Here is a 25,027-nt window from a genome sequence, read left to right on the forward strand (position 1 = left end):
CACCCTGTACGCGTCTCCACACCCGCTCCATTCAAAGACCGGCGTGCGACTGACAATCAGCCGCCCCACACCATCGTCAATCTGGCGGATCGCGCGGGCGCGCGGCCGCTTCGATCCTCTCCGCGCGACCTCGGTCGTTCTCGGCTCTCCGGGGGATGATACCCCCTTCTGGTCGACCGTTGCGTTGTGTTGCGCGCTGGTCCACGTTACCTCCCTCGCGCCCTCGTACTGTGTAGCTGACGTTTCTTCCCTCCAAATGCGCGTGGGCGCACGGACAAATCCGGGCGTTTACCCTGAGTGAAGGGTCACCGGTGACTTCTTAGCGAGATCTCGCTCGGTAATGTTTTGCTTTGATATAGGCGTGAAATTGCCTCCGAGTTTGAGAACCGGAAAGATCTTAGTAATGCAACATGATACGATAAGACATATAAATACTATATGCATATTCTTTTTTAATGACAACATCTGATTTCAGACTGAAACTTTATATATATAATATATTGGAAGATTTTTTAAAGATGTCTAAAAATATTTATTTATAAAAATTTACAATAGTTATATAAACATGATTGTGTTATCTATATAAAAGTATACATCCCCAGAAAACATATTAAAAATAATCTTTCATTAATAACTCTTATTAATAACTAAGCAAAGAAACGCTCTTAATTTTTCTAAAATTCAACTAATTTTAATTCACGTTAAGTCGATCGTGTTGTACTTAAAACCGAAGCAGCAAATATCTGCTGTAGAATTCGTGGTATATTTTTCAGATCCATGCACACAAACGCGCGACCAGAAGGCATCTTCTTCATCAATCTAAAAATAATATGAATATTTTAACTAGTATCGATATGATCAATAATAAGATGGAAAAATTTAATTTATTTATTAAACTACCTGGTCGCTTGATCACCCAACGATCCAATAAAAATAGCGTAGGCATTTACATCTGGGTTAGACGTTAACAATTTTGCGAATCGTTCAGGAGAAATCCCGTAACGATCTAGATTCGCATCCGAGAGTACAACTACGATAGACTCGTCAGAATCCTCTTTCGCCAGACTCGCAATTGCGTGCTGCGTCGCCTGTAATGTATTATCACCGGACATGCAAAATTGCGAGTGAGCGTGCATCGTCTGCAAAGACAAATAATGGCTCGTTAATTAAATCGCATGGCTTATCCTTCCGTGAGAAAAACGATAAAAACAAATCTACTCGCCTTAATCACTTCCAGTCTTCGTTTATTGTCCGTTGGCGGTTGCGTGCGATCGACAAAGACAATACGATAATCGTCGCCGGAATGGCCAACAATGCCGTATTGAAATTTACCTTCGTAGCCGCTGAAAGCCTCCATTACCATGACACAGGCCTCCAACTCGCGATCCAACCGACCATCGTAACCATTAAATCTGTACATACTGCCAGATACATCCGCGACGAGTTTCAGTCGCTTCGGCTTCAACTGGGGAGCGCCGATCTCCGGTTCCTTCTCCGCTCTACGCCGATAAATCGTTTTTTCACCCGTTAATCCCTCGATTAACTTCGTGTCGTCCAGCTCGCCCGACGTCTGATGCCTGCACCATTGCCGCTCGTTGCTCTTCGCCTGCAGCGTGCCTATAAATAGTACACGAGCGTGCGACACATAATAAGAAATACTGATTTCCATAAAAGCCGTATTCAGAGTTTAGGACGCTCACCTAATATGACCCTCAAGGCCTGCACTTGATTATGAACCGCGTCGCTGAACTGAGAGTATAGCTTGTGGTCGTATTCGCTCATTTTTATGTCCTTGAGTCGCTGCTTGAATGCTCGAAGACCCATTTCGCGAGCGGCTTTCTTTATATGTTCTGGCACTGCATTCTTCTCCTCGTCACTCAGTTGATGCACTGTGTGTCCAGCATCCAAACGATATGGACCTCCTTTTCCGCCCAAACCCGCCGTATCTCTGCCTAGAATATATAGAATTTCATGTGTATTCTGTTGTAATAGTTGATTGATGATTAGGTACAAAAAATAATATTTCAAAGCAATGATGTACAATCTGCGGCCCATCTGTGAGTTTTTTACAGTCCGCTGACTCATAGTCGGAAATATAAAATCATATTTTCTATTTTATTACGAACAAAATAAATATCATACGGAAGATTTTACCTAATTCTAAAAATAGCTCTTTGAAAATGACTTAAAAAAAAGATCTCATCTAATTTAAAAAATAGCACTTTAAAAATGACTTAAAAAAGATTGCGCATCACTGCTTTCAGGTAACAATATGTAATTTCCCTTTAAATTTTATCTTGTTCATTATCTTGTTTGAATATACCCGTACCTCCAGTTCCTCCGGCCCAAGTGTTGCCACCCACGTGTGGTTCATTATTCTTATCGACCTTTCCATGTTTCGGCCCGCTGACATCCTGCCCCGAATACTTCTCTTTAGTGATCTGCATGTTTTCCTCGCCGGCGCCTATCATTTTACGCCACGCACCTAACGACTTTTCTATATCCGTGATGGATGTCTCCCATAAACGGACGCAACCACCGGCGTCTATTGTGACGAGACCTTCGCTCGATGTAAGTGACGCATAAAGCGGAAGGTCCTTCGCATACAGCCACTGCGTCAATGGCGAGACATTAACCGGTCTGCGTAAAAGAGATTTAATAATTTTTCTGAGTTGTTCTATCGGAAACAATAAATGCGCAATAAAACAGCAAAGATATACAAGGTGTTCGTGAACTGATGGTACAACCGACAAGTATAATATAGGTGATTATATACAGTGAGTGCAAAAAGTATTCGTACAGTGAAAATATTTTTTTAAAAAACCTTATTTTTAAAAAGTAAATATTATTCAACGAGAAATGAGTCATCGAATTGATGTCGAATCGACATCGATACGATGATTTCAACACCAATTTGACGTCGATTCGACGTTTAATTGACGTTCATTTCTTGCTAGATAATTAACAATTTATTCATAAAAAATAAAATAGACTGTATGTTTCTTAAAATTATATATACCAAAAAGATGTATATTAATTATAGAAAATATATCATCTGAAAAATAAGCGAAAATTAAACATTCTATTGTTTGGATGTTCAAAAAGTATTCGTATAGTCGAGAAATTTAGCTTCTAGAATCTCGTTTTTTTTATGTTAGAACAGAATATGTTCATTGTATAAAATTACTAATTAATACTTATTTTTTATAAATAAGACTTTTTTATAAAAAATTTCCTACGAATATTTTTTGCTCTCACTGTATGAAACAATAAATCGAGAACGTAACATATTTTCGTATAAGACTTTATATTTTTGAGAAAATCAATTTTAAATATTATATCTCGACTTAACAAATCTTACAGTAGACTACTATTTCTGTCCATGTTTGTGTTTATTATATTAAGTAATCGAAAGTACACAATAAGATATTCACGCATAATTATTATTTTATAAATTGTTAAAATGTTGCTTATTCTGTCAAATACACAATTCTCTTCAAAGTAGATTTCTATTATTGTTTTCTAACATGTTCTTGAATTTATTAATTAAATCCGTACTCCCGGCAAATATTTAAAGTTACATTGAGAAAAATGTTCTGGTCGTATCAACAAAAAGTACAAAGAAAACAAACTCTGATCATATAAAACTCTGATCAGAATTCTAGTTATCGTAATTAAATTTCTGGTTATCTCGACAGAGAATGTTTGATAGATTTAATTATAAATGTCTGATTTGTACCTTTTTTTGATTGAATCTATCTGAATTCCAATTAATGCAACAAGATTTTATTTCCATTTTCTCAAAAATGAAGCCCTGTATGAAAAAAAAATTGTTCTACGTTTTCGATCTATTTTTTCATATAGAATCACCCCTTTCTCAATTGTACTACCAGTTCACGAACATCCCATATATACAGCATTTTATAACAGTGTTATTTTTTCAAAGATATTAAAAATGTAAATAAAGTACTACAGCTCTCATCTTTTATGACACGATCTTTGTGTTTGTCGCAGATTTACTTACTCTGGAATAGGTATGTATCGCAGTTTATGGTTTACCGTGTCGACTATCTCTAAGTAACCGGAAATTCCCATATGTTTTGTGTCCTTTGGATAAACCTCGTCGGGTACTTCACTGGGCGAGATTGTTCTAATCACTTGTCCATTCTGCGTAATGATGGGCGTTATGAAGCTGCGCGTTCTTCCTCTCCTTGGCCAGAAATGCAGCTCGTTAGAGCTATCTAAATCGGGGAATCCCGTCGCTATACCAGCGTACGTATTATCGGTCACCAGGAGTCTATTTGGACAGTCTATTTTCTGCTGAAGAGCTTTGCTCAGCTCCGTTTTACTCAGACTGCTGTTGCCACAATTCAAGACACTACCGGTCTTTAGATCGACGCTGTTAGACTCATCCAACTCGCGTAACACATTCGGGCACGGGTCAGAATCCGAGAATTTCGTAAGAATGTACTTATTCTTTGACGCGTCCTGGATTAACCATTTTCTGTTAGACGCGAGTAAGATCGATTCGATGTTGCACGGCAAACTCATCGAGTAAGCACACATGTTTTGTAAATCGACAACTTCGATTTTATCGTGGTCTTGTGTATACAAGACAATCAGATTATGTGACGGGAGTAGATCTGCCTTCATCTTCCATTGAAGATTTTTACTCCTGAAGGCGTTCGATATTCTATCGGTGACATCCAGAAAGGTTGAAAACTGCAGTTCTCGAACCGAACCTTCGTTTACATTTACCACAAGTATAGAATTGCTCTAAAACCGATCAAATGCGATGAACCCGTGAATAAAAGCGATTTGTATCCCTACTGAAAAGAATCATACAGTTACATAATGAAATCATGTAATTAAAACATGTAAATCACGTAACGGATTGTTCTAAATCAGTACGTAATTTTTTTAAGTTACGTAATTTGAAAAGTCACATGCTAATATGTTCTTTTTTCTTATATTCCTATTATTCAATTCTTTAAAATTCGATGGCTATAAAATCACATGATGAATAAAATTATTTCTAATATCACGCGATTTTTCAAATTACATCATTTAAAAAATCACGTACTGATTTGGAACAATCCGTTACGTGATTTGGAACAATCCATTACATGTTTTAATTATTATACATGATTTCATCACATTATAACATGATTTTTTGCAGTAGGGATTACTAATTTATTACTTACAGTTTCTTCGTGAACTAAAACGTCTCCGAGATTGTCGACCGCGATGTTGTAAAACGGCATATTACCCCTAATGGGACTAATTAAACCTTGCAAAGACGTTTCACGAATCTGCTCAGACTCCGGCGTCATACTAAATATACTCAAGGGATTCGACGTGAGAGCGTATATCCTGTCATCCGTGCCATCCCCTTTACTTCCATTCGCTACCGTTAAAGCAGTCACCGTGCTGTTTTCACTAATGGGTATTGTCCAGTAACTTTGAAGTTCCGTAAACCAAGCCGATCTGGCTTCGACTCGATCTAGAGTTCGATCGTGTTGCGCCGGAAATGTTGGCGGTTTCAACTTAACGTACCTTTCCTGAACAGGTATATTTTGGAACGTGCTTAGAACATTCCAACTACCACAGATCTTCATCTCAGGCAAAGGAATTCTGCAAATGGAAAAGGGGGAAGAATATTGTGCGCGTGTGTGCGAAAGTTATTACCCCACGTATCTTTATTTTCTTCGCATCTTCATTTATTACGTATAACAACGAATTCATTGTATATCGCAAAATTAATAAAATACATTACAAAATTGTACAAATTCGTTATATTTTTCTAATGCTTATGTCTACTTGATTCATAAATATCTTGCAAAATTGTTTTAAAATACGTAAAGATTATCTTACTCCTTAGCTAAGGCAATATTGGTTGGACTCGTTCCAACAGGAATTCCATGCTTATGAAGCACGGTTACCAAGGTGTCGAATATTTCCTGGCTATATCGATCAAAATCGAAGACATTGCGCACTACAGTACCCAATGGTTCGTTTGGAAATTTCTACAATTAAAACATGTATTATCAATTACACTGTTATCAATATATTCCAGTCAAAACCAATTAAAAATAATATAATATCAAAATGTTATAATTTCATACTCGTGTAACTGTTATGTAACACCATATATTATATTACATTTATATTATTGAGAGCGAAATTATGACATCCGCGATGTTATATTATTTTTAGCTGGTGTTAATTGGAATCGTTCTAAAAAGTCCTCGTATTAGCTCACCTCTAAATGTTTAACTATATTAACAACTTCCCGAGTCGAGTAAGGATACGAGACTAAACCTTGATCGGCCATACTTCTCAGCTCGCCGAAAGTTTTCACTAATTTATGTATCGTCCGATCGTCTATGTGTGGACCGTATTGCTTCAGGAGCTGAATCTCGCTTCGTATACTCGGATTGTCGACGGAATGCGTGCTGAATAGATCTCCTAGAGCGCCGAAAAAGTCATTGCCCAAAAACGGGAAGCCCGGTCTATTCGCTAACACAATCATCCTAAAGTCTGGATGCATGGGTATGCTGTTTGCGTTGGAGGCGTTGCCGCTGACACGGGGAACAATTCGTCTACCATCCGACAGAATCATTTCGCCCGATTCCACCAGGGTCTGAAAATGACAGGATCATCTCGCGATTCACGACCGACAAAATGTTCACGTCATAATAGCTGTGCTATCGTCGAGTACGTACTTTCAATATACATGTCACGTGTGTGGGTGCTTTGTCTGCCTCGTCGACGACAAGGACGTGGCCCAGTTTAACGGCTTGCACGAGTGGCGAGTCCTCGTAAACGACTTTGCCGTCCCTGACCATTGGCTGCAGGGTCAAAGTCTGCACGGTCGTGTCGCGGTGCAGCTGAATGTATTCGCGCGGCCTGTTGAGCAATTGCAGCAGTCGGTCCACGACCTTGTTCTTACCGACGCCCTGATTGCCGACCAGCAGGAGATTCTGTCCCAGACTAAAGTCTTGCAGCAGCCGCTCTAAGAGCGCAACATGTTCCGGCACATCGTAGAACAGGATGTCAGGTACTTTACTGTGCGCCGCGGTGAAATACCGATCCACAACGGTGTTACCGATCTTCACGGAGTCTTTCGTAACCGAATACTCGATCACCGAATCTGTCGTGGTTTCCGGCGAAACAATGCCAAGGCGACGGCAGGAGTCCTCGAGAGCCTCTTTCGCGATCGTCGGCAAGAAGCGTGCCAGACACGCGCGTTGCACTGCGTTGTAAACGTCGTCGCACTGGAACCGGTGCATTCGCTCCGCAATTCGCAGAAGCTGCCGGGTGCTGAGCGAACCGGCGAGAGACTGTAGAGTCGGATCGTTGGATGAACGTAAAACATGCGCTAATTCTACGATACTTAGTAACGCTTGGCTGGGTTCTCCAAACTGCAACAGAGTACTCGATGAGAATTTATCCACGGTTGAAGACATGTCGACACTATAAACTCCACTACGATCACCTTCGATCGAATAATATGAATCTCCTCGCGCTTGTCGAGCGGTCTCATCTCGTGGAAAAGAAACAAACTGAGTAGCTCAGAATTCAACCATTGACCGGACGAGCTATTGACGATCGGTGGTTCGGCCAAGGCTATCAACCTGAAGGCGGGATGAATTCGCAGAATACCGCGGTCGCGCATTTCCTCGTCGGATCTATTATACTCTTTCTTTATTTCATCGTAACGATCAGCTTGTATGAGCCGTTTACCGTCGTGCAATTGCAGCTCCCGATCGTGGACTAATCTAAGGGCAAAACGCGGGCGTTACGTTACACGTTATCATTACCTTGAAGCCTGTTAAATGCCGCGATTACCTGTGCAATATAGCTAAGGTACTGGAATGAATCCTATTGATGCCATCCAGCACGGCCAGTTTGCCATGAAGAGCCGCGTCAACTAGTGGCGAATCTCTCCATACCGTGTCGCCATTAAGCGACGTAGTTCGTTGTTGTATCAGGTCCCTGGAAGTCATATCCTAAGAAAATATTTCAACCGTTTGAATTTTCGAACGAACTGCCACGATCGCCGTCATAGACGCAAATAATTTTTTTTTTAAGTTGAAACCTGGAGTCGTCATTTCCTGCTTCTCTCACAAAAGAAAATACCAATTGGAAACTAACGTCATCTTCGCGAAAAATACCTGAGACTTGCCTGATAAAGCACTATTGGCTCCACTTGATAACCTAATAAATCGGCGAGTCGCCGGACGGTGGTGGACTTGCCGCAGCCTTTCGGTCCGATCAAGCAGAAATCAGACGTCAAATGGGATTCCAGCATATTCGCCAGCAAGTTATTCTGATAATTAGTCTCTATATAATGATCACTGTTCGCGCTAGATAATTGACTCGTGCCGCAGGGAACCTATTCGCAGAATGGATTCAAATACTTAGCAGCGATGGTTGTATTCAGTAGAAAAAGCAGCTTTACAACTATTGTGAGATTCTTTAATAGAATTGATTTATATATTTAGATCCAGTGAAGAATTAAGGGTAAAACCTAGTCATACTAAAGAATTTTAAAATAATGGGAAAGCTGCTTTTTCTGCTGAACGTAGCTAATTATAATAATATAGGAATGATGCAAGCGAATATAATTATTTATAGCTTACGTGAAAACTTGTTTTTGCGTTATCGCGTTTTATGCTGATCTCTAAGAAATCGTCAGCCTTCTTGGCAACGTCTATTTTACTAGTAACGGTACACTTCGTTTTAGAATCGTTCAATACGCTAAACGTTCCAAGGATATCCTCGACGGCATTCTGACCCTCCTTACCCAAAAATAGTTTGTACGGATAAAATCTATAGAAAATGTCGTACACCGACAAGTTTGGGTTTTTATCCTAAGCACAAATACACGAAATTAGTGCAAAAATGATGACAAAGCGCCGCAGTATCGATGCAAGAGTTAGAAATTTACCATAATAAAAGCGGCCGACGACAAATTGTCCAAAGGAAAATCTGGCAGGCCTATGGTGACAGCTTCTGGGGTAACCAATGCATGAGCACATGATAATAATTGCGACAATTTCCCAGCGTCGACGTTTGGCGCTAAGTTTCTCAAGCTCTCGAATTGTTCCTTAAAAATCAAATGTTGATATACGATACTTTAACATCCCCAATAAATATACTAAAATTTAAATAAATTATCTAACGTACTCTCTAAATTCTTTGGAATCTCACTCTAAAGAGTGAAAGCCAGTCTTGAAAAAGACTTAATTTCAATCTTTACGAGCAAAATTTCATTCTTTACAGTGAGATTCACTCTAAAAGTTTTAGAGTAGCTTCTTATTTTCTACAGAACAAAGGTATGACACTATTAAACGAATATAACGGTGCTTCTAAAACCCAGTCAGAAGAAACGATTGAGTTTCCGATCATTAAGTAAACGTAAAGAATTTATGCTTAATTAATATAATTAATAGAATTACGTTCCCAAGAAACTGATAACAGCCTGATAACATTTCGCGCTCGAGCGCTGCAGTAGTCACTCAGCCGACGAAAGTTCCGAACTAGGAAAGTTTACGGGGCTGCGATGTACGGTACGTAATATATTTAACGTTACTTAACGTCTATCTGCGGTGCGTTGAACTACTCGAATTCAGTGCAGAGTTATCTTCCCATTACTTCTCCGCCTTCGTCGACATAGTTGGCATTCAAGGGAGAGGGAGAGAGATAGGGAGACAGAGAGGAACTCGGCGGAAACGTGCACGTGAGGAATGTTATATATCGCGATTCGGTACGAAACGGTCCTCCTTCCGAGAGAGTGATTAACACCGAGAGCTTTCCAACATTGCGCCTACGAGCACCGAGTGAATAACTACCACTCGGCACGGAAGCGAGATATCCGCCCACTCTCGGAATTTCCATCGAAAACTTTCAATCGGCCGGGTTATAATCTCGAGCCCTCGATCGGCCGTAATTGCGGCGTTGGCGGAAATGTGGTTTTCGTGACTCGTCCCCGACACCCGCCGCGAAAATAGAAGATATGGAGAATCAATTTCGCCGAAGCGTCCCGTGACTCCATCGAAACCACGTTCGATTATTACGCATTCGTTCGACAGTCCCGCAGTTATCAAACGCACATTGCGCCGATTTCGAGGCGAATAAATAATAAATATATAATAACCGCGACGACCGCGGTATCGTTGCGATTAAATTACGAATTGAACGTGAAGCCCGAGCTCGGAAAAGTTCGCAGTCTTCTTTCAGAGATGTGTCACCGGGCTATCAGGACATTAACCGGCTATTTCGCAAACACGCGATTCCCCATTTCCAGCAATTTCCATAGTTCAATGCACTCGCGTCGGAGATCAACTATTGTATTTATATCGGATAAAAGACTGTTATTATTTCGACAACGATATCTTTGCAACTTTAGACTTAATATTACAGAAATGTAATAACTTTGGTGTATATTTAAGAAATTTCTAATTGCTCCATAAATTGCTATGTAGGATCAAGTATTCATGCATCTACCACTCGTCTAAATAATAACCGCGAATGGAGGTCGGACTTAAATTATGGCAACATTTTTCTGAAGGACATCCATCAGCTGTAAAGTCAAACTTCCATTTTAATGCGCCGCAACTTTCACGATGATTGATTATTAAACGATGATGCCGTGTACGTAGAAAATAGATGTCCGCGCATCCCTATTTCTCTACCAAGTTTTATTACTCCGAAAATAGGCGCCGAGTATATTATAAAGCTGTCTTGTGCGATTCCCAAACACGCCGCTCTATTATTTTCATTCGCTATTGTAGCGACTGCCAGGAGTTTTGCGAAGGTGGCACATAAGTCAACGAAGTCACGAGCAACATATAATCCATATAAAATGCAAGGCCTAACTCCGATCTAATCCGAATAACGTTACACATAACATATATAATTATATAGATTGTAAGATTTAATAAGATATATAAATATACGTATAATAAAAGTATAATGTAATTCTTCGTGTTTCTGTTTAAAGTAAAATACAACAAAAAAAAAGGGAAAAAAATTCTAAAAGAACTCTAAAACTCTTTAAAAATGTTTAAAAGAAATAAAGTATAAAAACGAGGGCTATTGAGAATGCAGGCGAAATTGGAGCGCTAATTCACTTGTATAAAAATGGTCTTTTTAATGGTTTACTCAACTATTTTGAATAAAGACCAATTTTACACAAGTCGATTAGCGCTCCAATTACCACGCCTACACTTTCATTAATTCCCATTTTTACACTTTATTTCTTTTTGACAACAAAAAGGTAAAGCTATATCCGTTTTATAATTGAAATTATAACATTCATAACTTTATATTTGTGACGTACCCTTAAATTCTTAAATTTTAAGAATTTTTAAAAAGGTTTTTAAAAGTTTGTTAAAATAAGCTGTATTTATGAAAACAAAATCGTATCATAATTTTAGTTATTATTTAAATATTATTCATTATTTTAATCTTTATTAAAATATATTTGTAAATTATCTGTAAATTCTTTGACATATGTGTCTCTGGGTTCATTTCTGCGCGTGACAGCAATTTCTACGGACAAGCAATATATAGTATACTACGCTTCGTGACAGATAATATTCCTTTCATGAGAAATGGTTTAAATACTCCAAGCTGTGTAATTATTTTGAAGTTTTAAATGATCTTTTATATGAGTTTATTATTAACTGAGTTCTATTCAGTTTCCGACCGACGTAAAATAAAGCGATGTCTCCGTCGACTTCAATTCTCTCTCAACAGATAATAACGAGTTTGCGACACGGCTCCGGATTAATTCTCAACAAAAACGCTGTCTATCGTTGAATGTCGAGTCGCATCGCAAAGTACAGTTAAACAAAAAGAGAATAATCTTGTGTAAATTTTGTCATTTGTTAAATAATTAGATTATTGCAAAAGTCTTGGCATTTTTTGGAGACATACTTTATTTGCAACATGTCTACATGTTTTTAAAAAATTTTGATAATTATATAGTATTCGATAAAGCAAAGTTTCAGCTTTAAGAATCTGTTTTTTTAATTGCGATACGCAATGATTTTTAACAAAGTTATGAGCAATTAAAATCTGTATCTTCCTTTTATTTAATTCAAATAACTCAGTAACAAAAAATTTTAGGAACATTAAAAAAAAAATTTTGTAGAGAAAACTTTCAGCTTTTACGTTAAAAGTCGAAAATTTTCGCAAATTTTTTTAAGCACGTGACACAAATCCAGGAAGTAAGAAAAAATTTCCCATTTTGTTCACTCTATATCATTTTTTTCTACGTAAAAATGATCAAACTCATAGAAACTCATAAGATATAATGACTTTTCGAAAGTAGAGGTTTCAAGCTTAAAATCATTATTTTATTTTAAATTTTGCTTATTTTCACGAAGTCAAAGCTGCTTTACAGCTGCTTGAATTCACGTCTCAAAAAAGTGCCAAGATTTTCTAAATGACTCATTAAATAATAGAAATGTATAAAAAAAATTAACCGAAAAAAATTAACCGTTCTTATCACAATAAGCCTGAATAGAATAATTTAAAAGTTTTGTCTATCAAACATTTTTCTACATTTAAAAATTGTAGATATATTATTTAATAAAACTTATTTATAAAAAAATTTATAATTTTGCATAATTAATTTAATAAATACTTTACCTTTCTGCAGGCCATCTGTCAAAAACACGTATTACAACAAAACTACTATCATTTCAAAACCTCATAAAATACATGAAGTCTTTGAAAATAATAATTGCAGTCATTTAAAAAAAAATGACCATATAAACTGTTTATAAATATCATTGACCACAAATGTTCGCTTTTTTCCCTTTCGCGCTGACAAATACAAACTCACAACGCGGTATCGAGGTAGTGACGGTAAAAAGAATGTCAGGTGGAACGATGACAGATCAAAATAGGAACGGGCGTTTGGCTGGCGTTCTATCATTCAATCGCAGGCGAGGGATTCCAGCGAGGACGCCCGTTTCTCGATAGAACTAAAGTTCGGCATGACAATGTGCAGCTGTAAACGACCGGACGGAGACCACGTGGCCGACCGATCGTCCGGTGATTCATCTTCATTGCTCAAATTCTCCTCCTCCATGATCCGAGTTCGTTCTTTCAAATCGATGCTCTGTTCCTTCCGAGCTCCGTCCTCTTCCATCTTATCTTTCACCCGGGATAACCGCTTCCGCGCAAACTTCGTCTCGCACTCCAACTTAAAATTCTTCTGCAGTTTATAATTCTGCACAACTATGCGCTCTTTCTCTGTGATCACCGAACCCTCGCGCGTCTGTGAGAGATGCCTCCTCCTCCTGGCGACACTCCATCGCCGTTGTTCTCGGACTCTCGAATTCTCTTCCGTCTCAAGCTCGTAATCCTGCGCCCTTCCGGAAAGATCCAGCCACTGTAACACCCTCTCGGACAAGGGATTGCAATGCGCCTCGGATGATCTATCGGCTTGCTTGCATTCCGTCATAACGGAGAACACGTCTCGCTGCAAGTGCAACGATTGCCCAACGTTGCTATTGTAATCAAAACTCTCGCTCGTCGGAAACGTCGTTTCTTCGTTTTCTAACGTTTCATAATTCTCGTGATCCTCGTCCAACTTGTCGACGCCGTTTACGTAAATCTCCAGGAGGCCCCCGTTTTTTTCGTTGCACATCCTCGTGCAGGGTGGAGCCGATTGTCTGCGCACGATCCTCGGTGGAATCTTGTTGTCTGGGAAATTCTTCTCCACCACTACGTGCAGATTCATGAAGCAGTTGTTCAAGCTATCCAGCCTGGTCTCGACCTGTTGATGTTTCGTGGGGAAACTCTTCTCCATGGACGCTCGTGGATGTCGACGCAGCCGTGAATTAACGACGGGATCGTCGGGTGTCAGGACAGCGTGACGCATACCGTCCACCCAGACAGTTCGGACGAATAAAGGCCTCTCCGATGATGCCCATATAGCCGGCATAACGCGACACGGGGCGCGCAAGGGTATTAATAATTATCTCCAGCGGTAAATAACGTTTCAAGGTCCGATAAAAAAAACTTGACGCTCAATTTTATTTCAGGATTCAATAATTTTATACCCTAACACCGCGCAATAAATAACTAACGTTAGATTTAAAATTTAATATCTGTAATTTATCATTTATTTAACACGTTATTCGGAGTTATAAATTGTCGGGGGTAAAAAACGACAGATCAAACAGCTCGACAGTTGACACATCTCTCAATATCCTTTACTAATAAATAAACGAGAGTACGCATAAATATTATTCCGCGGATGACATTGTCACGGCACCGTCTCGCGAAAAATTTCAAACAAAGAGGGAGGACGTAATCTGCAATTATATTCGACGTGTCGTCGCGATTGACATTACCGCGCTATCGAACTGTGCCAGGGCTTGGAGAACCGACGGCTTCGCGTTTCCTCCTTTAATACGTAAGCTGCCGTTTGAATCCCGACGTATCGACTCGCGGGCGTGCACAAGAGGACAGGTAGAGTTTCGAAATTCGACTGCTTGGGACACGCGATCCAAGCCCCGCGCGGTGCCTGTGACCATAGCGCAGCCACGAGCCCGCGTTTATATGCGAACGAGAGGAGCACCGGAAGGAAGGGATGGAACGGTACCTGCGGAGGGGGTTTTCGTGTGACCTCCGCACCCCATGCCTAATGGTACGCCACTCCCGGCCCCATAAATCAGACGGAAACTTTCGCGAGTTATACCGGTCTCCTTCGAGACGCGCGAGCGGATAGTTTTACATACGACATTCCCTCAAAGTCCTCGCTAAATTATCAAATTGTTGCTTCCTGGTACTTTTATAACAGTTACATCTGATAGTCGAACGACTGAGAGCGTAATTGAGACATAAATCAGACTTATGTCCCTTAATTGTCGGAGGGGGGCAATTTTAATAATGAGTCAGGCAATCGTACGTATGAATAGGTACGATCGCGAATTTCCGCGACGAAGTTTTGATGAAGCCGCATCGCTATACAATCAGAAACTTGTTTAATGACTTTTCTGAACGTTACTTCGATTCGATATAGCGCGCGATATATTCTGAAAAGGTAAGATTGATATAACATTTTAACGCAGGTATCTATTATACACGAAATCTATTTATTTGGTTAATTGCTCTCTGGTCGATGTTATTAATTTTTTTAAAATTATACGCAATTGAATTGAATATACTTACCTCGAACGTCGGAGGCGGAATGTGACGAGCCTGGAACCTAGATCTGAGAGGAGGATCTAAAGGATGACCAGGATATCGCGGTGATGGTAAACCCAGTGCTATTACTATGAAATCTTCACTGACTCGCACGAGACGCCACTTGTCCAACTCCACCTGAGTGTGCATCTGCAAATAATTCCCCGCATATTATTTACAAATAAGAGGTTGGCATTAGGTCTGTTCTTTTTAACTCAAGTTTTTGCATGGTTCATTTTTCTCCCTTTTCTCTTCACGTTGGGAAGAAAAAGAGAAAAGATAAACCGTGCAAAAAGTTTAGCTAAGAAGAACAGGCTAATAGTTTCATGAAGAAATCAGTCAGATAGCACAAAAAGTCCAAAATTAGGACATAACATATTTTATAAAAAATTTCTAAAAGACATCATAAAGTATTCATAGTTCGTTCTTATATTTAAGACCATATTATAAGTACAGTCTTAAATTAATCATTAGAATATTCATAATAATAATTTTTATTTCAAGACTGTTCTAACGTCTTAGGACAGTTAATACGACTCTGTAATTGGTTTATGGCATTTTATGACGATCTTCGAATAAAAATAAACTATGAATATTGACTTTAGATATCTTGTGTCCCAATTTTAGACTTTGTGTTGTGTAAGCACGGAACTCTACGTAAATCACAGACAGATTCGTACCTTCAGTAATTTATCGTAGCGGGACGCCGGAATAAGAAATCTACCGTCTTCTAAATGCATCTCGCGATTCTCTAGTAAATTGTTTAGCACGGGCAACACGTTTCGCTCCGCTTTTTCCACACCTTCGATCAAGAGTACTCGCCCGTTGGTAGCAGCCCTCACGGCGCTCTGATCGTGATAGTACGCGGTACCGCTTTTGATTTCTCTCCTCTGCTTCAAATCCGCTTCTGTCGTATCGCGGGTGAGCGCGATGAATTCTAGTTCTCGTCCTGTTAACTCTAGGAAGGCAAGCGCGAGCTCGCGCCTCCTTATACCCGGTCCGCCCATCAGGAACATATCCTGTCGCAAAACATCCTTCTGGAGCATCCATTTCAAATGCCTCAGTGACTCCTGAGAGTGGGTACTTAATACTGTCAAAAAAAAATAAAATAGCAGAAAATTAAATTGAATCTTTAACGAACTATTACTTGGTAAATATTAACAGTAACATTATATCAATATTATAATTCCATATTCAACAATAATTTTTAACTAAAAAAAATAGGATTGTTTTCTATAACTGAACTAATATACATTTTTGGAATTTAAAGTAAAATAAATATATCTTAGTCGTCGCAAACTAAAAATAACACAACATCAACGTTATAATTTTGCAATAATGTAATTGTTATACGTAACATTATGTGTTATAGTTGGATTGCTGAGAGAAAAATTATAACATTGATGTAATACTACTTCCAGTTTGTGTCAATTGGGGTATTTGATATTTGGCAATGCAAGAAAGAAAATACACTAGTGCAGTCTAGTGCAAAGTATCGATTGTATAACTTTCCCTCTAGAATGGAAACGTGAAAAGTGAAAATTTTAATGCATACACATACTTTCTAAATTTTTTAGAGTGAAATCTCACTTTAAAGAATGAAAATTAAGCTAATCTTAAAAAAGAATAGTTCAATTTCAATCCTTAAAAGTGAGATTTCACTCTTCAGGGTGAGATTTATCCTAAAAATTTTAGAAAGTATACATACATACAAAAAATTGGCTCAATTTTCACTTTTTAGAGTTAGATTTCACTCTATGAAATTTAGAGAGTATGTGTATGCATTAAATTTTTCACTTTTCATGTTTCCGTTCCAGAAAAAAAGTTACATGATCGATACCCAGAAATAAAAAAGCAGATTTAATGTTACATACATGTGTTATATTACATTTATATTATTAATGGGACATTATAACCCAAGCAGAACAACAAATCACGATAACAGCAAAATGACATTAAAATAAAAATCGAAAATGACTGAAACGATGACTGAAAAATGACTTTTAATGGTCATTTTGGAATCATTTTGACATCATTTCGATATTACAATGACTTGTTCTGCTTGGGAATAGTAATTATGTAATGTCACTGTTAGTTGATTTTATCAGATAACTAATCTTATAAAGTTTAAGCAACAAAATGCAATACTAACAGTATTTTCTTGGAACATATTCTGGATTGCTTGCTGGCCTCACTTCTTTCGATACGTCAGCGATAGTCACAACTATATTCTCTAAAACAGACAAACATTAAATAATTAATCTGTGACATGCATTGTTGAAAAGAAAAATAAAACAGTAACAAATCGTCAGGTAAAGTTAGATGCCAGAAGTTCACCTGATTTACAGCGTACGAGGGACGACAGGTTAGGCCAGAATCTACCAGATCGTTCCAAAATTCGATCTGCTGTTGACAGACGGCAAGAATTCCGGAGGACAGATAACATCTCAAAGCGGCGTCTCAGATCCTTTTAAAATCATGCTATCGACAACTCGCGGCGGCGATTATCAAACGCGATTTAAACGGAACAGATGACAAGCGTCTTACGAGGCGCCGCAAAGTGTTCTGAAATAATCACACACTCAAAATTAGTTAAATCTCGTAAGTATTATTATTTTCTGCACTTTAAGTGGGAAAGAGGAGCTTCGTATCGTATTCACTCGGCCACACGTCATCGGGCGTTTTAAAGCACAGATTTAGAAATCTGTGGTTTAAAGACATAACCAAGATCGTCGAGCGATCACGTGGTCGAGATTGCATGAATGACAATGCGATCTGAAGCAACACGTGCGTCACACGCGTGTACGCAACGCTGCCTTTAATGTTTTTTTATTTGGTATATAGAGCACGCTTTGTACATCTTTTCTGTTATTACGACTAAAATAAATAATGACGTAATTATAAATCAAGTATGCAGAAAAAAACCGTAAAAACGTGACAGAATGTTCCATTTTATTTACGAATTTGATATTGACGACGCTCGTAAATCATCAAAACTTCAAAACAACTTGATACGCAGCTTTTTTTTCAAATAATCTCACTGGAAATGTACATTATAATAGTAAATATAATACACAGAATTTTTGTTTTATTTCATGATGCAATGAGTCTATACATGTCGTACATGTACACTATATAGGATGATTTTTAATACGCATGTCGATACTTCAGGACAAGAGTCTAAAATACACTGAGTGAAAAATGTACTAAATTTTAATAATTATTTGAATAATACTATATATAACGTTTATTTACAGAATATATAGTATAATATATATATGAATAAATATTTGTTTAAAAAAATATACTTATAATTAAATGAAATTAATGTGTGTACATTTATATATTAAATACCGGCACTATTTAATATTTGGTACAAATATATTTTTTTCTCTCAGTGTAGAAAAGAAGATTATAAGAAAAATCTTTCGTTTTTTAAATTATACGACTTATATTTGTGATTTTTTTTTTATTTTGGACTTTAGACATCCTGAGACATAAATATATAATTATTATCTATAATTAATAATCGCCGTGTATTATACGTTACGTGGAATGGAGTAGGATCAAAGTTCGCGTCGAATCAATCATGGTGAAGATCCACAAATAAAATGAGAATTACATTAACATATCCTTATTATTTTTTTCCCTAATTTTTATTATATGTTTTGTTATCACATTAACCAGTATTACAATTCACTTAAAAGGTTGCTATTGCTATAGCTTTATGGTTGATATTTACTTAGCCATGTATATATAATCACTAAAAATTGTAACGCTAATAAAATCACAAAATCAAAATAAAATAAAACATTTACTGATAAATTTGTAGACCATGCGCTCCTTTATATATCAAGATATATTATATATTAAAAGGTCAAATTTTAATCGATATTGATTGAATATGAAGCAAGCATTCAGTACCTATTAATGGTAAGTGTACACAAATTTGGTTGTACATATTACACATGTACAAAAAAGAGTATCGCTAATTCTATTCTTTAAACAATAATCAAAACTTCTATATAAAACTTTGCAAGAAAATACTACCTTATAACGCATAATAATAATTTCACATTCTCTCTCCCTCATTATGTAATTGCCTACTTAATTTATCCCAGCTATTGAGAGAGCATTTAAAATATGACATACACATTATACATAGTACAAAAGTTAAGTTAGAGTTTAGTGCCTATGCGATATATCACATATTTTTATGAGATACATAGGTTTAAGGCCTATTTACATTATTTCCAGAAGAAAAGGATCAGATTAAAGCATACACATTTCCAACTGCTGCGAAATTACGTATAATCATTATATAATAATTTTACATCCGCAAATTTACGCTGATGGAACGGACCCGTTGCGGAAAGATATATATACCGACATTGATAATTGATATATCAATCTTTTATCTGCATTCTTCATTATTTTCGTACTAAAGAATAAAAGGATATCCCATCTTAAGGGTAAAAGTTAACATATCATAGTAAAACTTAAATATTGTTACTTTAACGAAGGCTCTGCAAAGAGGATCACAAGTGTTATATGAGTATTACTCAAAAACTTATTATATCATAACAGTCTTTGTCAATACTGTAAATTAGAATGTATAATATTTATATGAATAACTTATACACGCAATAAATATCCATAAATACCACGCTATATATCTTTTATAAATATCGCTATCAACAAAAGTGATTTAGCTACAGCATTATAGATACAGTGATTGGTCATTGCAACTGATGACCAAAAAATCGCAAATCATACATTGCACACAACAGACTACATTTCCTCTTCTTGCTTTAGAAATATCTCTAAAAATGCATAGATCATGTTAATACTTGTATGAATAAACATTATGTACAGAAGTAGCACGAACCAAATACTATGGACTTACTTCCGGATAATCGTCTCTTCTAACATTTGCAGGGTAATAATCGACGATTAACGGACGCGGACGTTGGCCGATGCCAGCGGGCTGCTGGAGGCCACACGCCTGTTCCTCATTCGTGATTACAGTTACCAAAGTGTTAATAACTTTTTCATCTAATGCCGACATTGCCTTGTTTGGTGCTTTCATACGTCTGAGGAATAAGGCGTTCCACTTCTGCCGCAAATGTAAAAACAGTTGAGCTGCTTCAGGATCAAGTTTAAACACCACCCAATCATCAAGTTTAAAAATGGTTCCTTCATGAAATTCATCAACCTCTGAATCCGATTCGCTTTCCGGTACAGCTGCAAACACAGTAGAAATATTTTTGTGCACACACAAATATGTTTTACGTTATGAAAAGAAAATACGCCGTGTGTGCATATGTGAAGTTGCTTACCTTCAGCTTCGTAGATTACATCCATTGGTAATCTAGCTGGTCCACTAAATAATGCTACAGTTAATGGATTTACGGCTGTAACGACTTTCACATGACAGAAACGTCCTGTACGACTCATTTCCTCATAAAGCAGCCAGTCGCACGGTAAAGATTGCACATTGGTGCAATGCGTTTGCGCGGACGTCATCCTCGAAGATTTTGGATAATCTCTTAACGTCGACGAGGGATGAAAGAATACCTTGACCTCTTTCCTGTAACAGAGTGTCAACAGCAATGTTGTACAGTACCAACAAATCATCCAAGCTTCTTGAATGTAATAATTGTACATACTGTGTCCGTAGCTGCATGTGCTCCCGATCAACTCGAATTAAATTGGGATACAAGCCCGCGGTCAGAGCCGCTTTCACGACAGCCCAATTTTCCGAATTTGAATTTAAGTCTCGAATGTCCCCGGGACTTCTGGCTCTGACAAAGCCAGACGCGCGCAACTGACCGAGAAGCTGAGTACGCATTCCAACTACCATCTCCATTACGGGAGCGGAGATAAAATTTTTCTCGCAAAAAGCACGTTCCTTGCCGGTTGCTCTGGCGTTTTGCCAGCCTTGGAACGCTCGGAGGACTACCATATGATCCGAGTACGTTGCGGTGGCAAATTTTTTTCGTGCCGCAGTCAAAGCTCTCTTTTGCGACGGTTGTGATGGTAATATAAAAGGATCTCTGCAATAATTTGTTTTATACATAAAACAATTGTAAATAATAATTTATATAATATTACTATAATTATTATTTAAATATATACCCACTTGTATGCTAAACTACAAACAATCGTTAAAATGGGATCCAAACATTTGAGGACAACGGCATATAATAGCATCTTCCCGAGTCTTGGTTCAATTGGCAAATCTAGTAAATGACTACCTAATTCAGTTAAATCTTCCCACGGATCTAATGCATCGATTGTCTTTAATAATTGTACTGCATTCCTGGTTACTACGTTAGACGGCGGCTCCAGAGCTTTATCCAGAAATTCAGCTATAGGTGTGTTTCCCGACGTTAAATGTTTCGTATATAAGCAGAGTTCTTGCAGCGGTAATCGTAGAATTTCAGGTGTTTGATAAGCCTGCATATTACTGTATCGGATCGAAGAGAACAAACGATAGCAGATTCCTCTCCTGCATCTACCTGCTCGACCTTTCCGTTGCTTTGCACAAGCTTGAGATATCCAGTTTGAAGTCAATGTACAAACACTTGATATAGCATCGAAAGACTTTTCTTTAACTTTTCCAGAATCAATGACGTACACGACATCGTCGATCGTAATGCTAGTCTCCGATATATTCGTGGAAAGGATAATCTTTCGCGTGCCCTGAGGACTAGGTTTAAACACCTTCTTCTGATCGCAAGTCTGCATGTTCGAGTGAAGAACGAACAAATTGTAGCGTAAACCTTGATTCATCTTCTTGTCTTCCGCATTTATCTTTTCTTTCATTGTGACTATGTCGTCGTATCCCGGTAAAAATATCAAAATAGAGCCGGCAGGCATTTTTAAATGGATGTAAAAGACCAATTCTAACAATAGTTCATAATCGATATTATCATCATTGAACGTATGATGATATATATCGAGTAATAATTTATCTTCTTCGGAGAGTGACGTCTCCGTGACCTGCGCCAGTTCGTTATTCGGTACCGCACAATCATAAGTTTTCATGTAAGCTTCGATCAATTCAGCGCATTCGGTATGATTCCTGCTCTTTGCCCAGTCTAACGCGGTCCAATCGTTAGCAGACCTCAAATTGAGATTCGCACCTAGATTTAGAAGTTGCTCAGTCGTGTTTATGCAACCTCTAGCTGCGGCAGCCATCAACGGTGTTATAAAAGTCTCCGAATGTTGATAATCTACAGAAACGTTTTCAGATAGTATAAAATGTAAAAGTTGCGCAAAATTATCCTCTCTACCATTTACCCATGCATCGAAAATACTTTTGTCCATTTCCTCTATCAGCCAGGGTTCTAGCTTAACTTTTTCCGGTATAGGATCGCTCTGCTGGGCTAAAATTGGAGCAGGCAATAAACTCTTCTCGCTTTTAGTATTTTTATTTGAATGCTGAGGTTTATATTGTTTCCAGGATTCCAAAGTCTTCTGTTTATCTTTCCACTTTAAAAACTCCTTCTTCTTTACAAGCATTTCCTTCGTCATATAACCAGTCATTTTTAAAATATCTTCCAAAAAGTATACATCCACATCGTATGATCGACCAGGAACGTTAACAACTACGCATTTATTGAAATACTTGGCAAAGATAGAAGTATCCATTGTGGCGCTCATAAGTATCAGCTTCAAGGAACGATATTTAACTAATGCATCCTTCAAAGCTATCAAAAGGAAGTCACAGAATCTGTCACGTTCGTGAACCTCGTCAACAATGATGTGCGTGAGCGTAGTTAAGGCGGAATCGCCGCCCATTAAAGTCCTAAGCAATACTCCATTCGTGCAATACGTTAGAAGAGTTTTAGGAGCTACTCTACTTTCCAATCTTATTTGATATCCGAAAGTCTGGCCGATTTTTTCGTCCCTTTCGAACGCTACTCTCTCGGCCACAGATACAGCCGACAAGCGCCTGGGCTGTGTGCAAATGATTCTACAAGGTTGATGCTTCTGTTGATAGTGTTCCAAGATATATTGTGGCACCTGCGTGGTTTTGCCACATCCGGTTTCACCTGCTATTATGATCACTTGATGGTTGTTTAGTGCACTAAGAATTTCATCTCTCGCGTTAAAAATTGGCAGAGATTTGCGGAACTGCAGCACATCAAAATTAGTTTTTAATTGAGGAACTTGTGGTATGCTGTTGTTTAACCTTCCCATAGCCTTAGTATTTGTATTTACTGCAAAAAGTGAAAATATCTCTCAAAATTGTGATCAGATATTAATATGGATTAGTAATTGCGTAATACATTCTATAATTTTTAAATACAAATAATCAGATAGAAAAAAAATCAGATTGACCTATGATCAAAATTTTGCATACCATCATTATTAAGAGGGCGTTCTCTTTCAATCGGAGGAAGCAAGTCTTGGCATTCCTTGTGATTTAATGGGAAAGTCTGCATTAAATTATATATACCCTGCTTCGAATGTTTTTGCAATTTTATCACAGCATCAGCTTGAACTATTGTTGAACCTTCTCTCTTGTACACTGTCAAGAAGCGATTTGTACCTTTTCTGTAAAGTAGGATTAGTGTGAGTTTATCGTAGAGAAGACAGAAGAAACGTAGCATGTTTAATATATATTACTCATCATACCCTCGACTTTTTGACTTCAAGCCCAGCTCTCTAGCCAATTCATGGATGTACGCCCGCTCCTCTGCTGTGTACGACGATGGAAACTCCAGTTCCTTCTGATCCGGGCTGCTCAACAATTTTTTTACAGTCAAGTTCACTGCGATTCGGGTATCTTCCCCGATGGGGCGATGCCTTTGCTGTTTCCTTCGCAGCATAGTGGATACTTAGATCTATCACCAACAAGTCAACACTGACAACAATCCAATGAATCAACTTCTGGTTGTTAACGTCAATTCACACGTATGTGATATCTTTATTGTGTTAAGAAGTCTGTCTTTTATTTTTGTACTAGTACTCTCTCACTTTTGTGTGTGTGTGCCAAATGTCAAACATATACCCATCTCACTTTAATTCCAAAAGCGTATATCAGTCCAGCCACAAAAAACAGACCTTACAATGCTTGCGAAAATCTTAAAAAATTTACAAGGTTAAACTATATCCTGCCTTTTGTGATTTAATGAAAATACAAATCAACTGCAAGAGGCACAAAAAAAAAGAAAAAACCTGTAAATAATTCATAAAGTATGAATACTGGTGTGCATTGTCTCGGTCAATTTACAATCTCTTCAAAAAACATAAGTCTCTCTCGAGAGTTCTGCGCTCCGAAAATCGAGAAAATTGGACGATCGCTAGGCGCATCGCCAGCCGTTTACCATTCCTCTCCCCATCTCCCCTCCCCAAGAAATAAACAAAGAAGAACAGGAACGAACTCGCCTGCCTACGTGATGCTTACCGATTTGGAGCAACAAACGTTGAAGGTCATGAAACTTGCTCCGATTACGATAACCCGCTCGTCCCGGCGAAGCGTTGCACGGAATCTCGCTCACTTTATGGCTACGTGAGCCGCGTTCACCTCGCCTGGGAGCGCATTCATCGGTGATGCATTTGGGGGAGGTAACACCAAACGTGACGAGCGTATCGCACTATTCGTGCTACCGCACGAATGTACACGAGAAGTGATCGGCATTCGGCTGACCGGGTAGCGGAGGGGATATTTAAGTCGGCCGTCAGCACCATCTGTATTTCACAACGGCACACGCTTGTTTCGGATGCTTCGCGGATAACAGATCGACGTTTCGCGGAACCCGGACGGTAGTTAAAAGACCACAAACTCCAGCTCCACGTGTAT

At 38.3% G+C, this 25,027-nt stretch overlaps 2 protein-coding genes across 5 annotated transcripts; both read right to left on the bottom strand.

Annotated features, from left to right (window-relative positions):
* Positions 1-603: 603 nt before the first annotated feature.
* c12.2 (von Willebrand factor A domain-containing protein c12.2) lies at positions 604-17,965 on the bottom strand. Its single transcript, XM_018504078.1, has 20 exons — positions 17,874-17,965; positions 17,551-17,778; positions 17,366-17,446; positions 15,894-16,303; positions 15,199-15,363; positions 8,954-9,112; positions 8,646-8,876; positions 8,189-8,398; positions 7,852-8,012; positions 7,499-7,781; positions 6,726-7,424; positions 6,263-6,643; positions 5,875-6,026; positions 5,205-5,634; positions 4,025-4,776; positions 2,330-2,640; positions 1,701-1,952; positions 1,223-1,617; positions 901-1,139; positions 604-819 (listed from the first exon to the last, which is right to left on the bottom strand). Exons 2-20 carry the CDS (start codon positions 17,657-17,659, stop codon positions 702-704), a joined length of 5,538 nt encoding a protein of 1,845 aa, XP_018359580.1. The 5' UTR covers positions 17,660-17,778; positions 17,874-17,965; the 3' UTR covers positions 604-701.
* A 784-nt stretch (positions 17,966-18,749) lies between these two features.
* On the bottom strand, positions 18,750-24,812 carry LOC108758911 (probable ATP-dependent RNA helicase YTHDC2). Of its 4 annotated transcripts, none has more exons than XM_018504137.1 (8): positions 24,632-24,812; positions 23,860-24,088; positions 23,585-23,778; positions 21,356-23,441; positions 20,883-21,269; positions 20,553-20,803; positions 20,120-20,457; positions 18,750-20,036 (listed from the first exon to the last, which is right to left on the bottom strand). In XM_018504137.1, exons 2-8 carry the CDS (start codon positions 24,051-24,053, stop codon positions 20,025-20,027), a joined length of 3,462 nt encoding a protein of 1,153 aa, XP_018359639.1. In that variant the 5' UTR covers positions 24,054-24,088; positions 24,632-24,812; the 3' UTR covers positions 18,750-20,024. The 4 variants fall into 4 exon arrangements, with proteins under 4 accessions (XP_018359639.1, XP_018359636.1, XP_018359638.1 ...); XM_018504134.1 differs by having other exon boundaries at positions 23,860-24,069; positions 24,630-24,812; XM_018504136.1 differs by lacking the exon at positions 24,632-24,812 and having other exon boundaries at positions 23,860-24,141.
* Positions 24,813-25,027: the final 215 nt, after the last annotated feature.

Source organism: Trachymyrmex cornetzi, unplaced genomic scaffold (genome assembly GCF_001594075.2).
Source record: "Trachymyrmex cornetzi isolate Tcor2-1 unplaced genomic scaffold, Tcor1.1 scaffold16, whole genome shotgun sequence".
Taxonomy (NCBI): domain Eukaryota; kingdom Metazoa; phylum Arthropoda; class Insecta; order Hymenoptera; family Formicidae; genus Trachymyrmex; species Trachymyrmex cornetzi.

What these genes read in the sequence shown, in the direction of transcription:
- c12.2 (XM_018504078.1), bottom strand. Translation starts at nt 17,659, where the DNA reads ATGTTATCTGTCCTCCGGAATTCTTGCCGTCTGTCAACAGCAGATCGA. An exon ending in TTCATATTATTCGATCGAAG is followed by an intron (nt 7,425 to 7,498) that starts GTGATCGTAGTG and finishes ACTCTGTTGCAG; the next exon opens with TTTGGAGAACCCAGCCAAGC. An exon ending in CGATACATACCTATTCCAGA is followed by an intron (nt 2,641 to 4,024) that starts GTAAGTAAATCT and finishes TCTTTTACGCAG; the next exon opens with ACCGGTTAATGTCTCGCCAT.
- LOC108758911 (XM_018504137.1), bottom strand. Translation starts at nt 24,053, where the DNA reads ATGCTGCGAAGGAAACAGCAAAGGCATCGCCCCATCGGGGAAGATACC. An exon ending in TTGAAGTCAAAAAGTCGAGG is followed by an intron (nt 23,779 to 23,859) that starts GTATGATGAGTA and finishes CCTACTTTACAG; the next exon opens with AAAAGGTACAAATCGCTTCT. An exon ending in GTTTGTAGTTTAGCATACAA is followed by an intron (nt 21,270 to 21,355) that starts GTGGGTATATAT and finishes AAATTATTGCAG; the next exon opens with AGATCCTTTTATATTACCAT.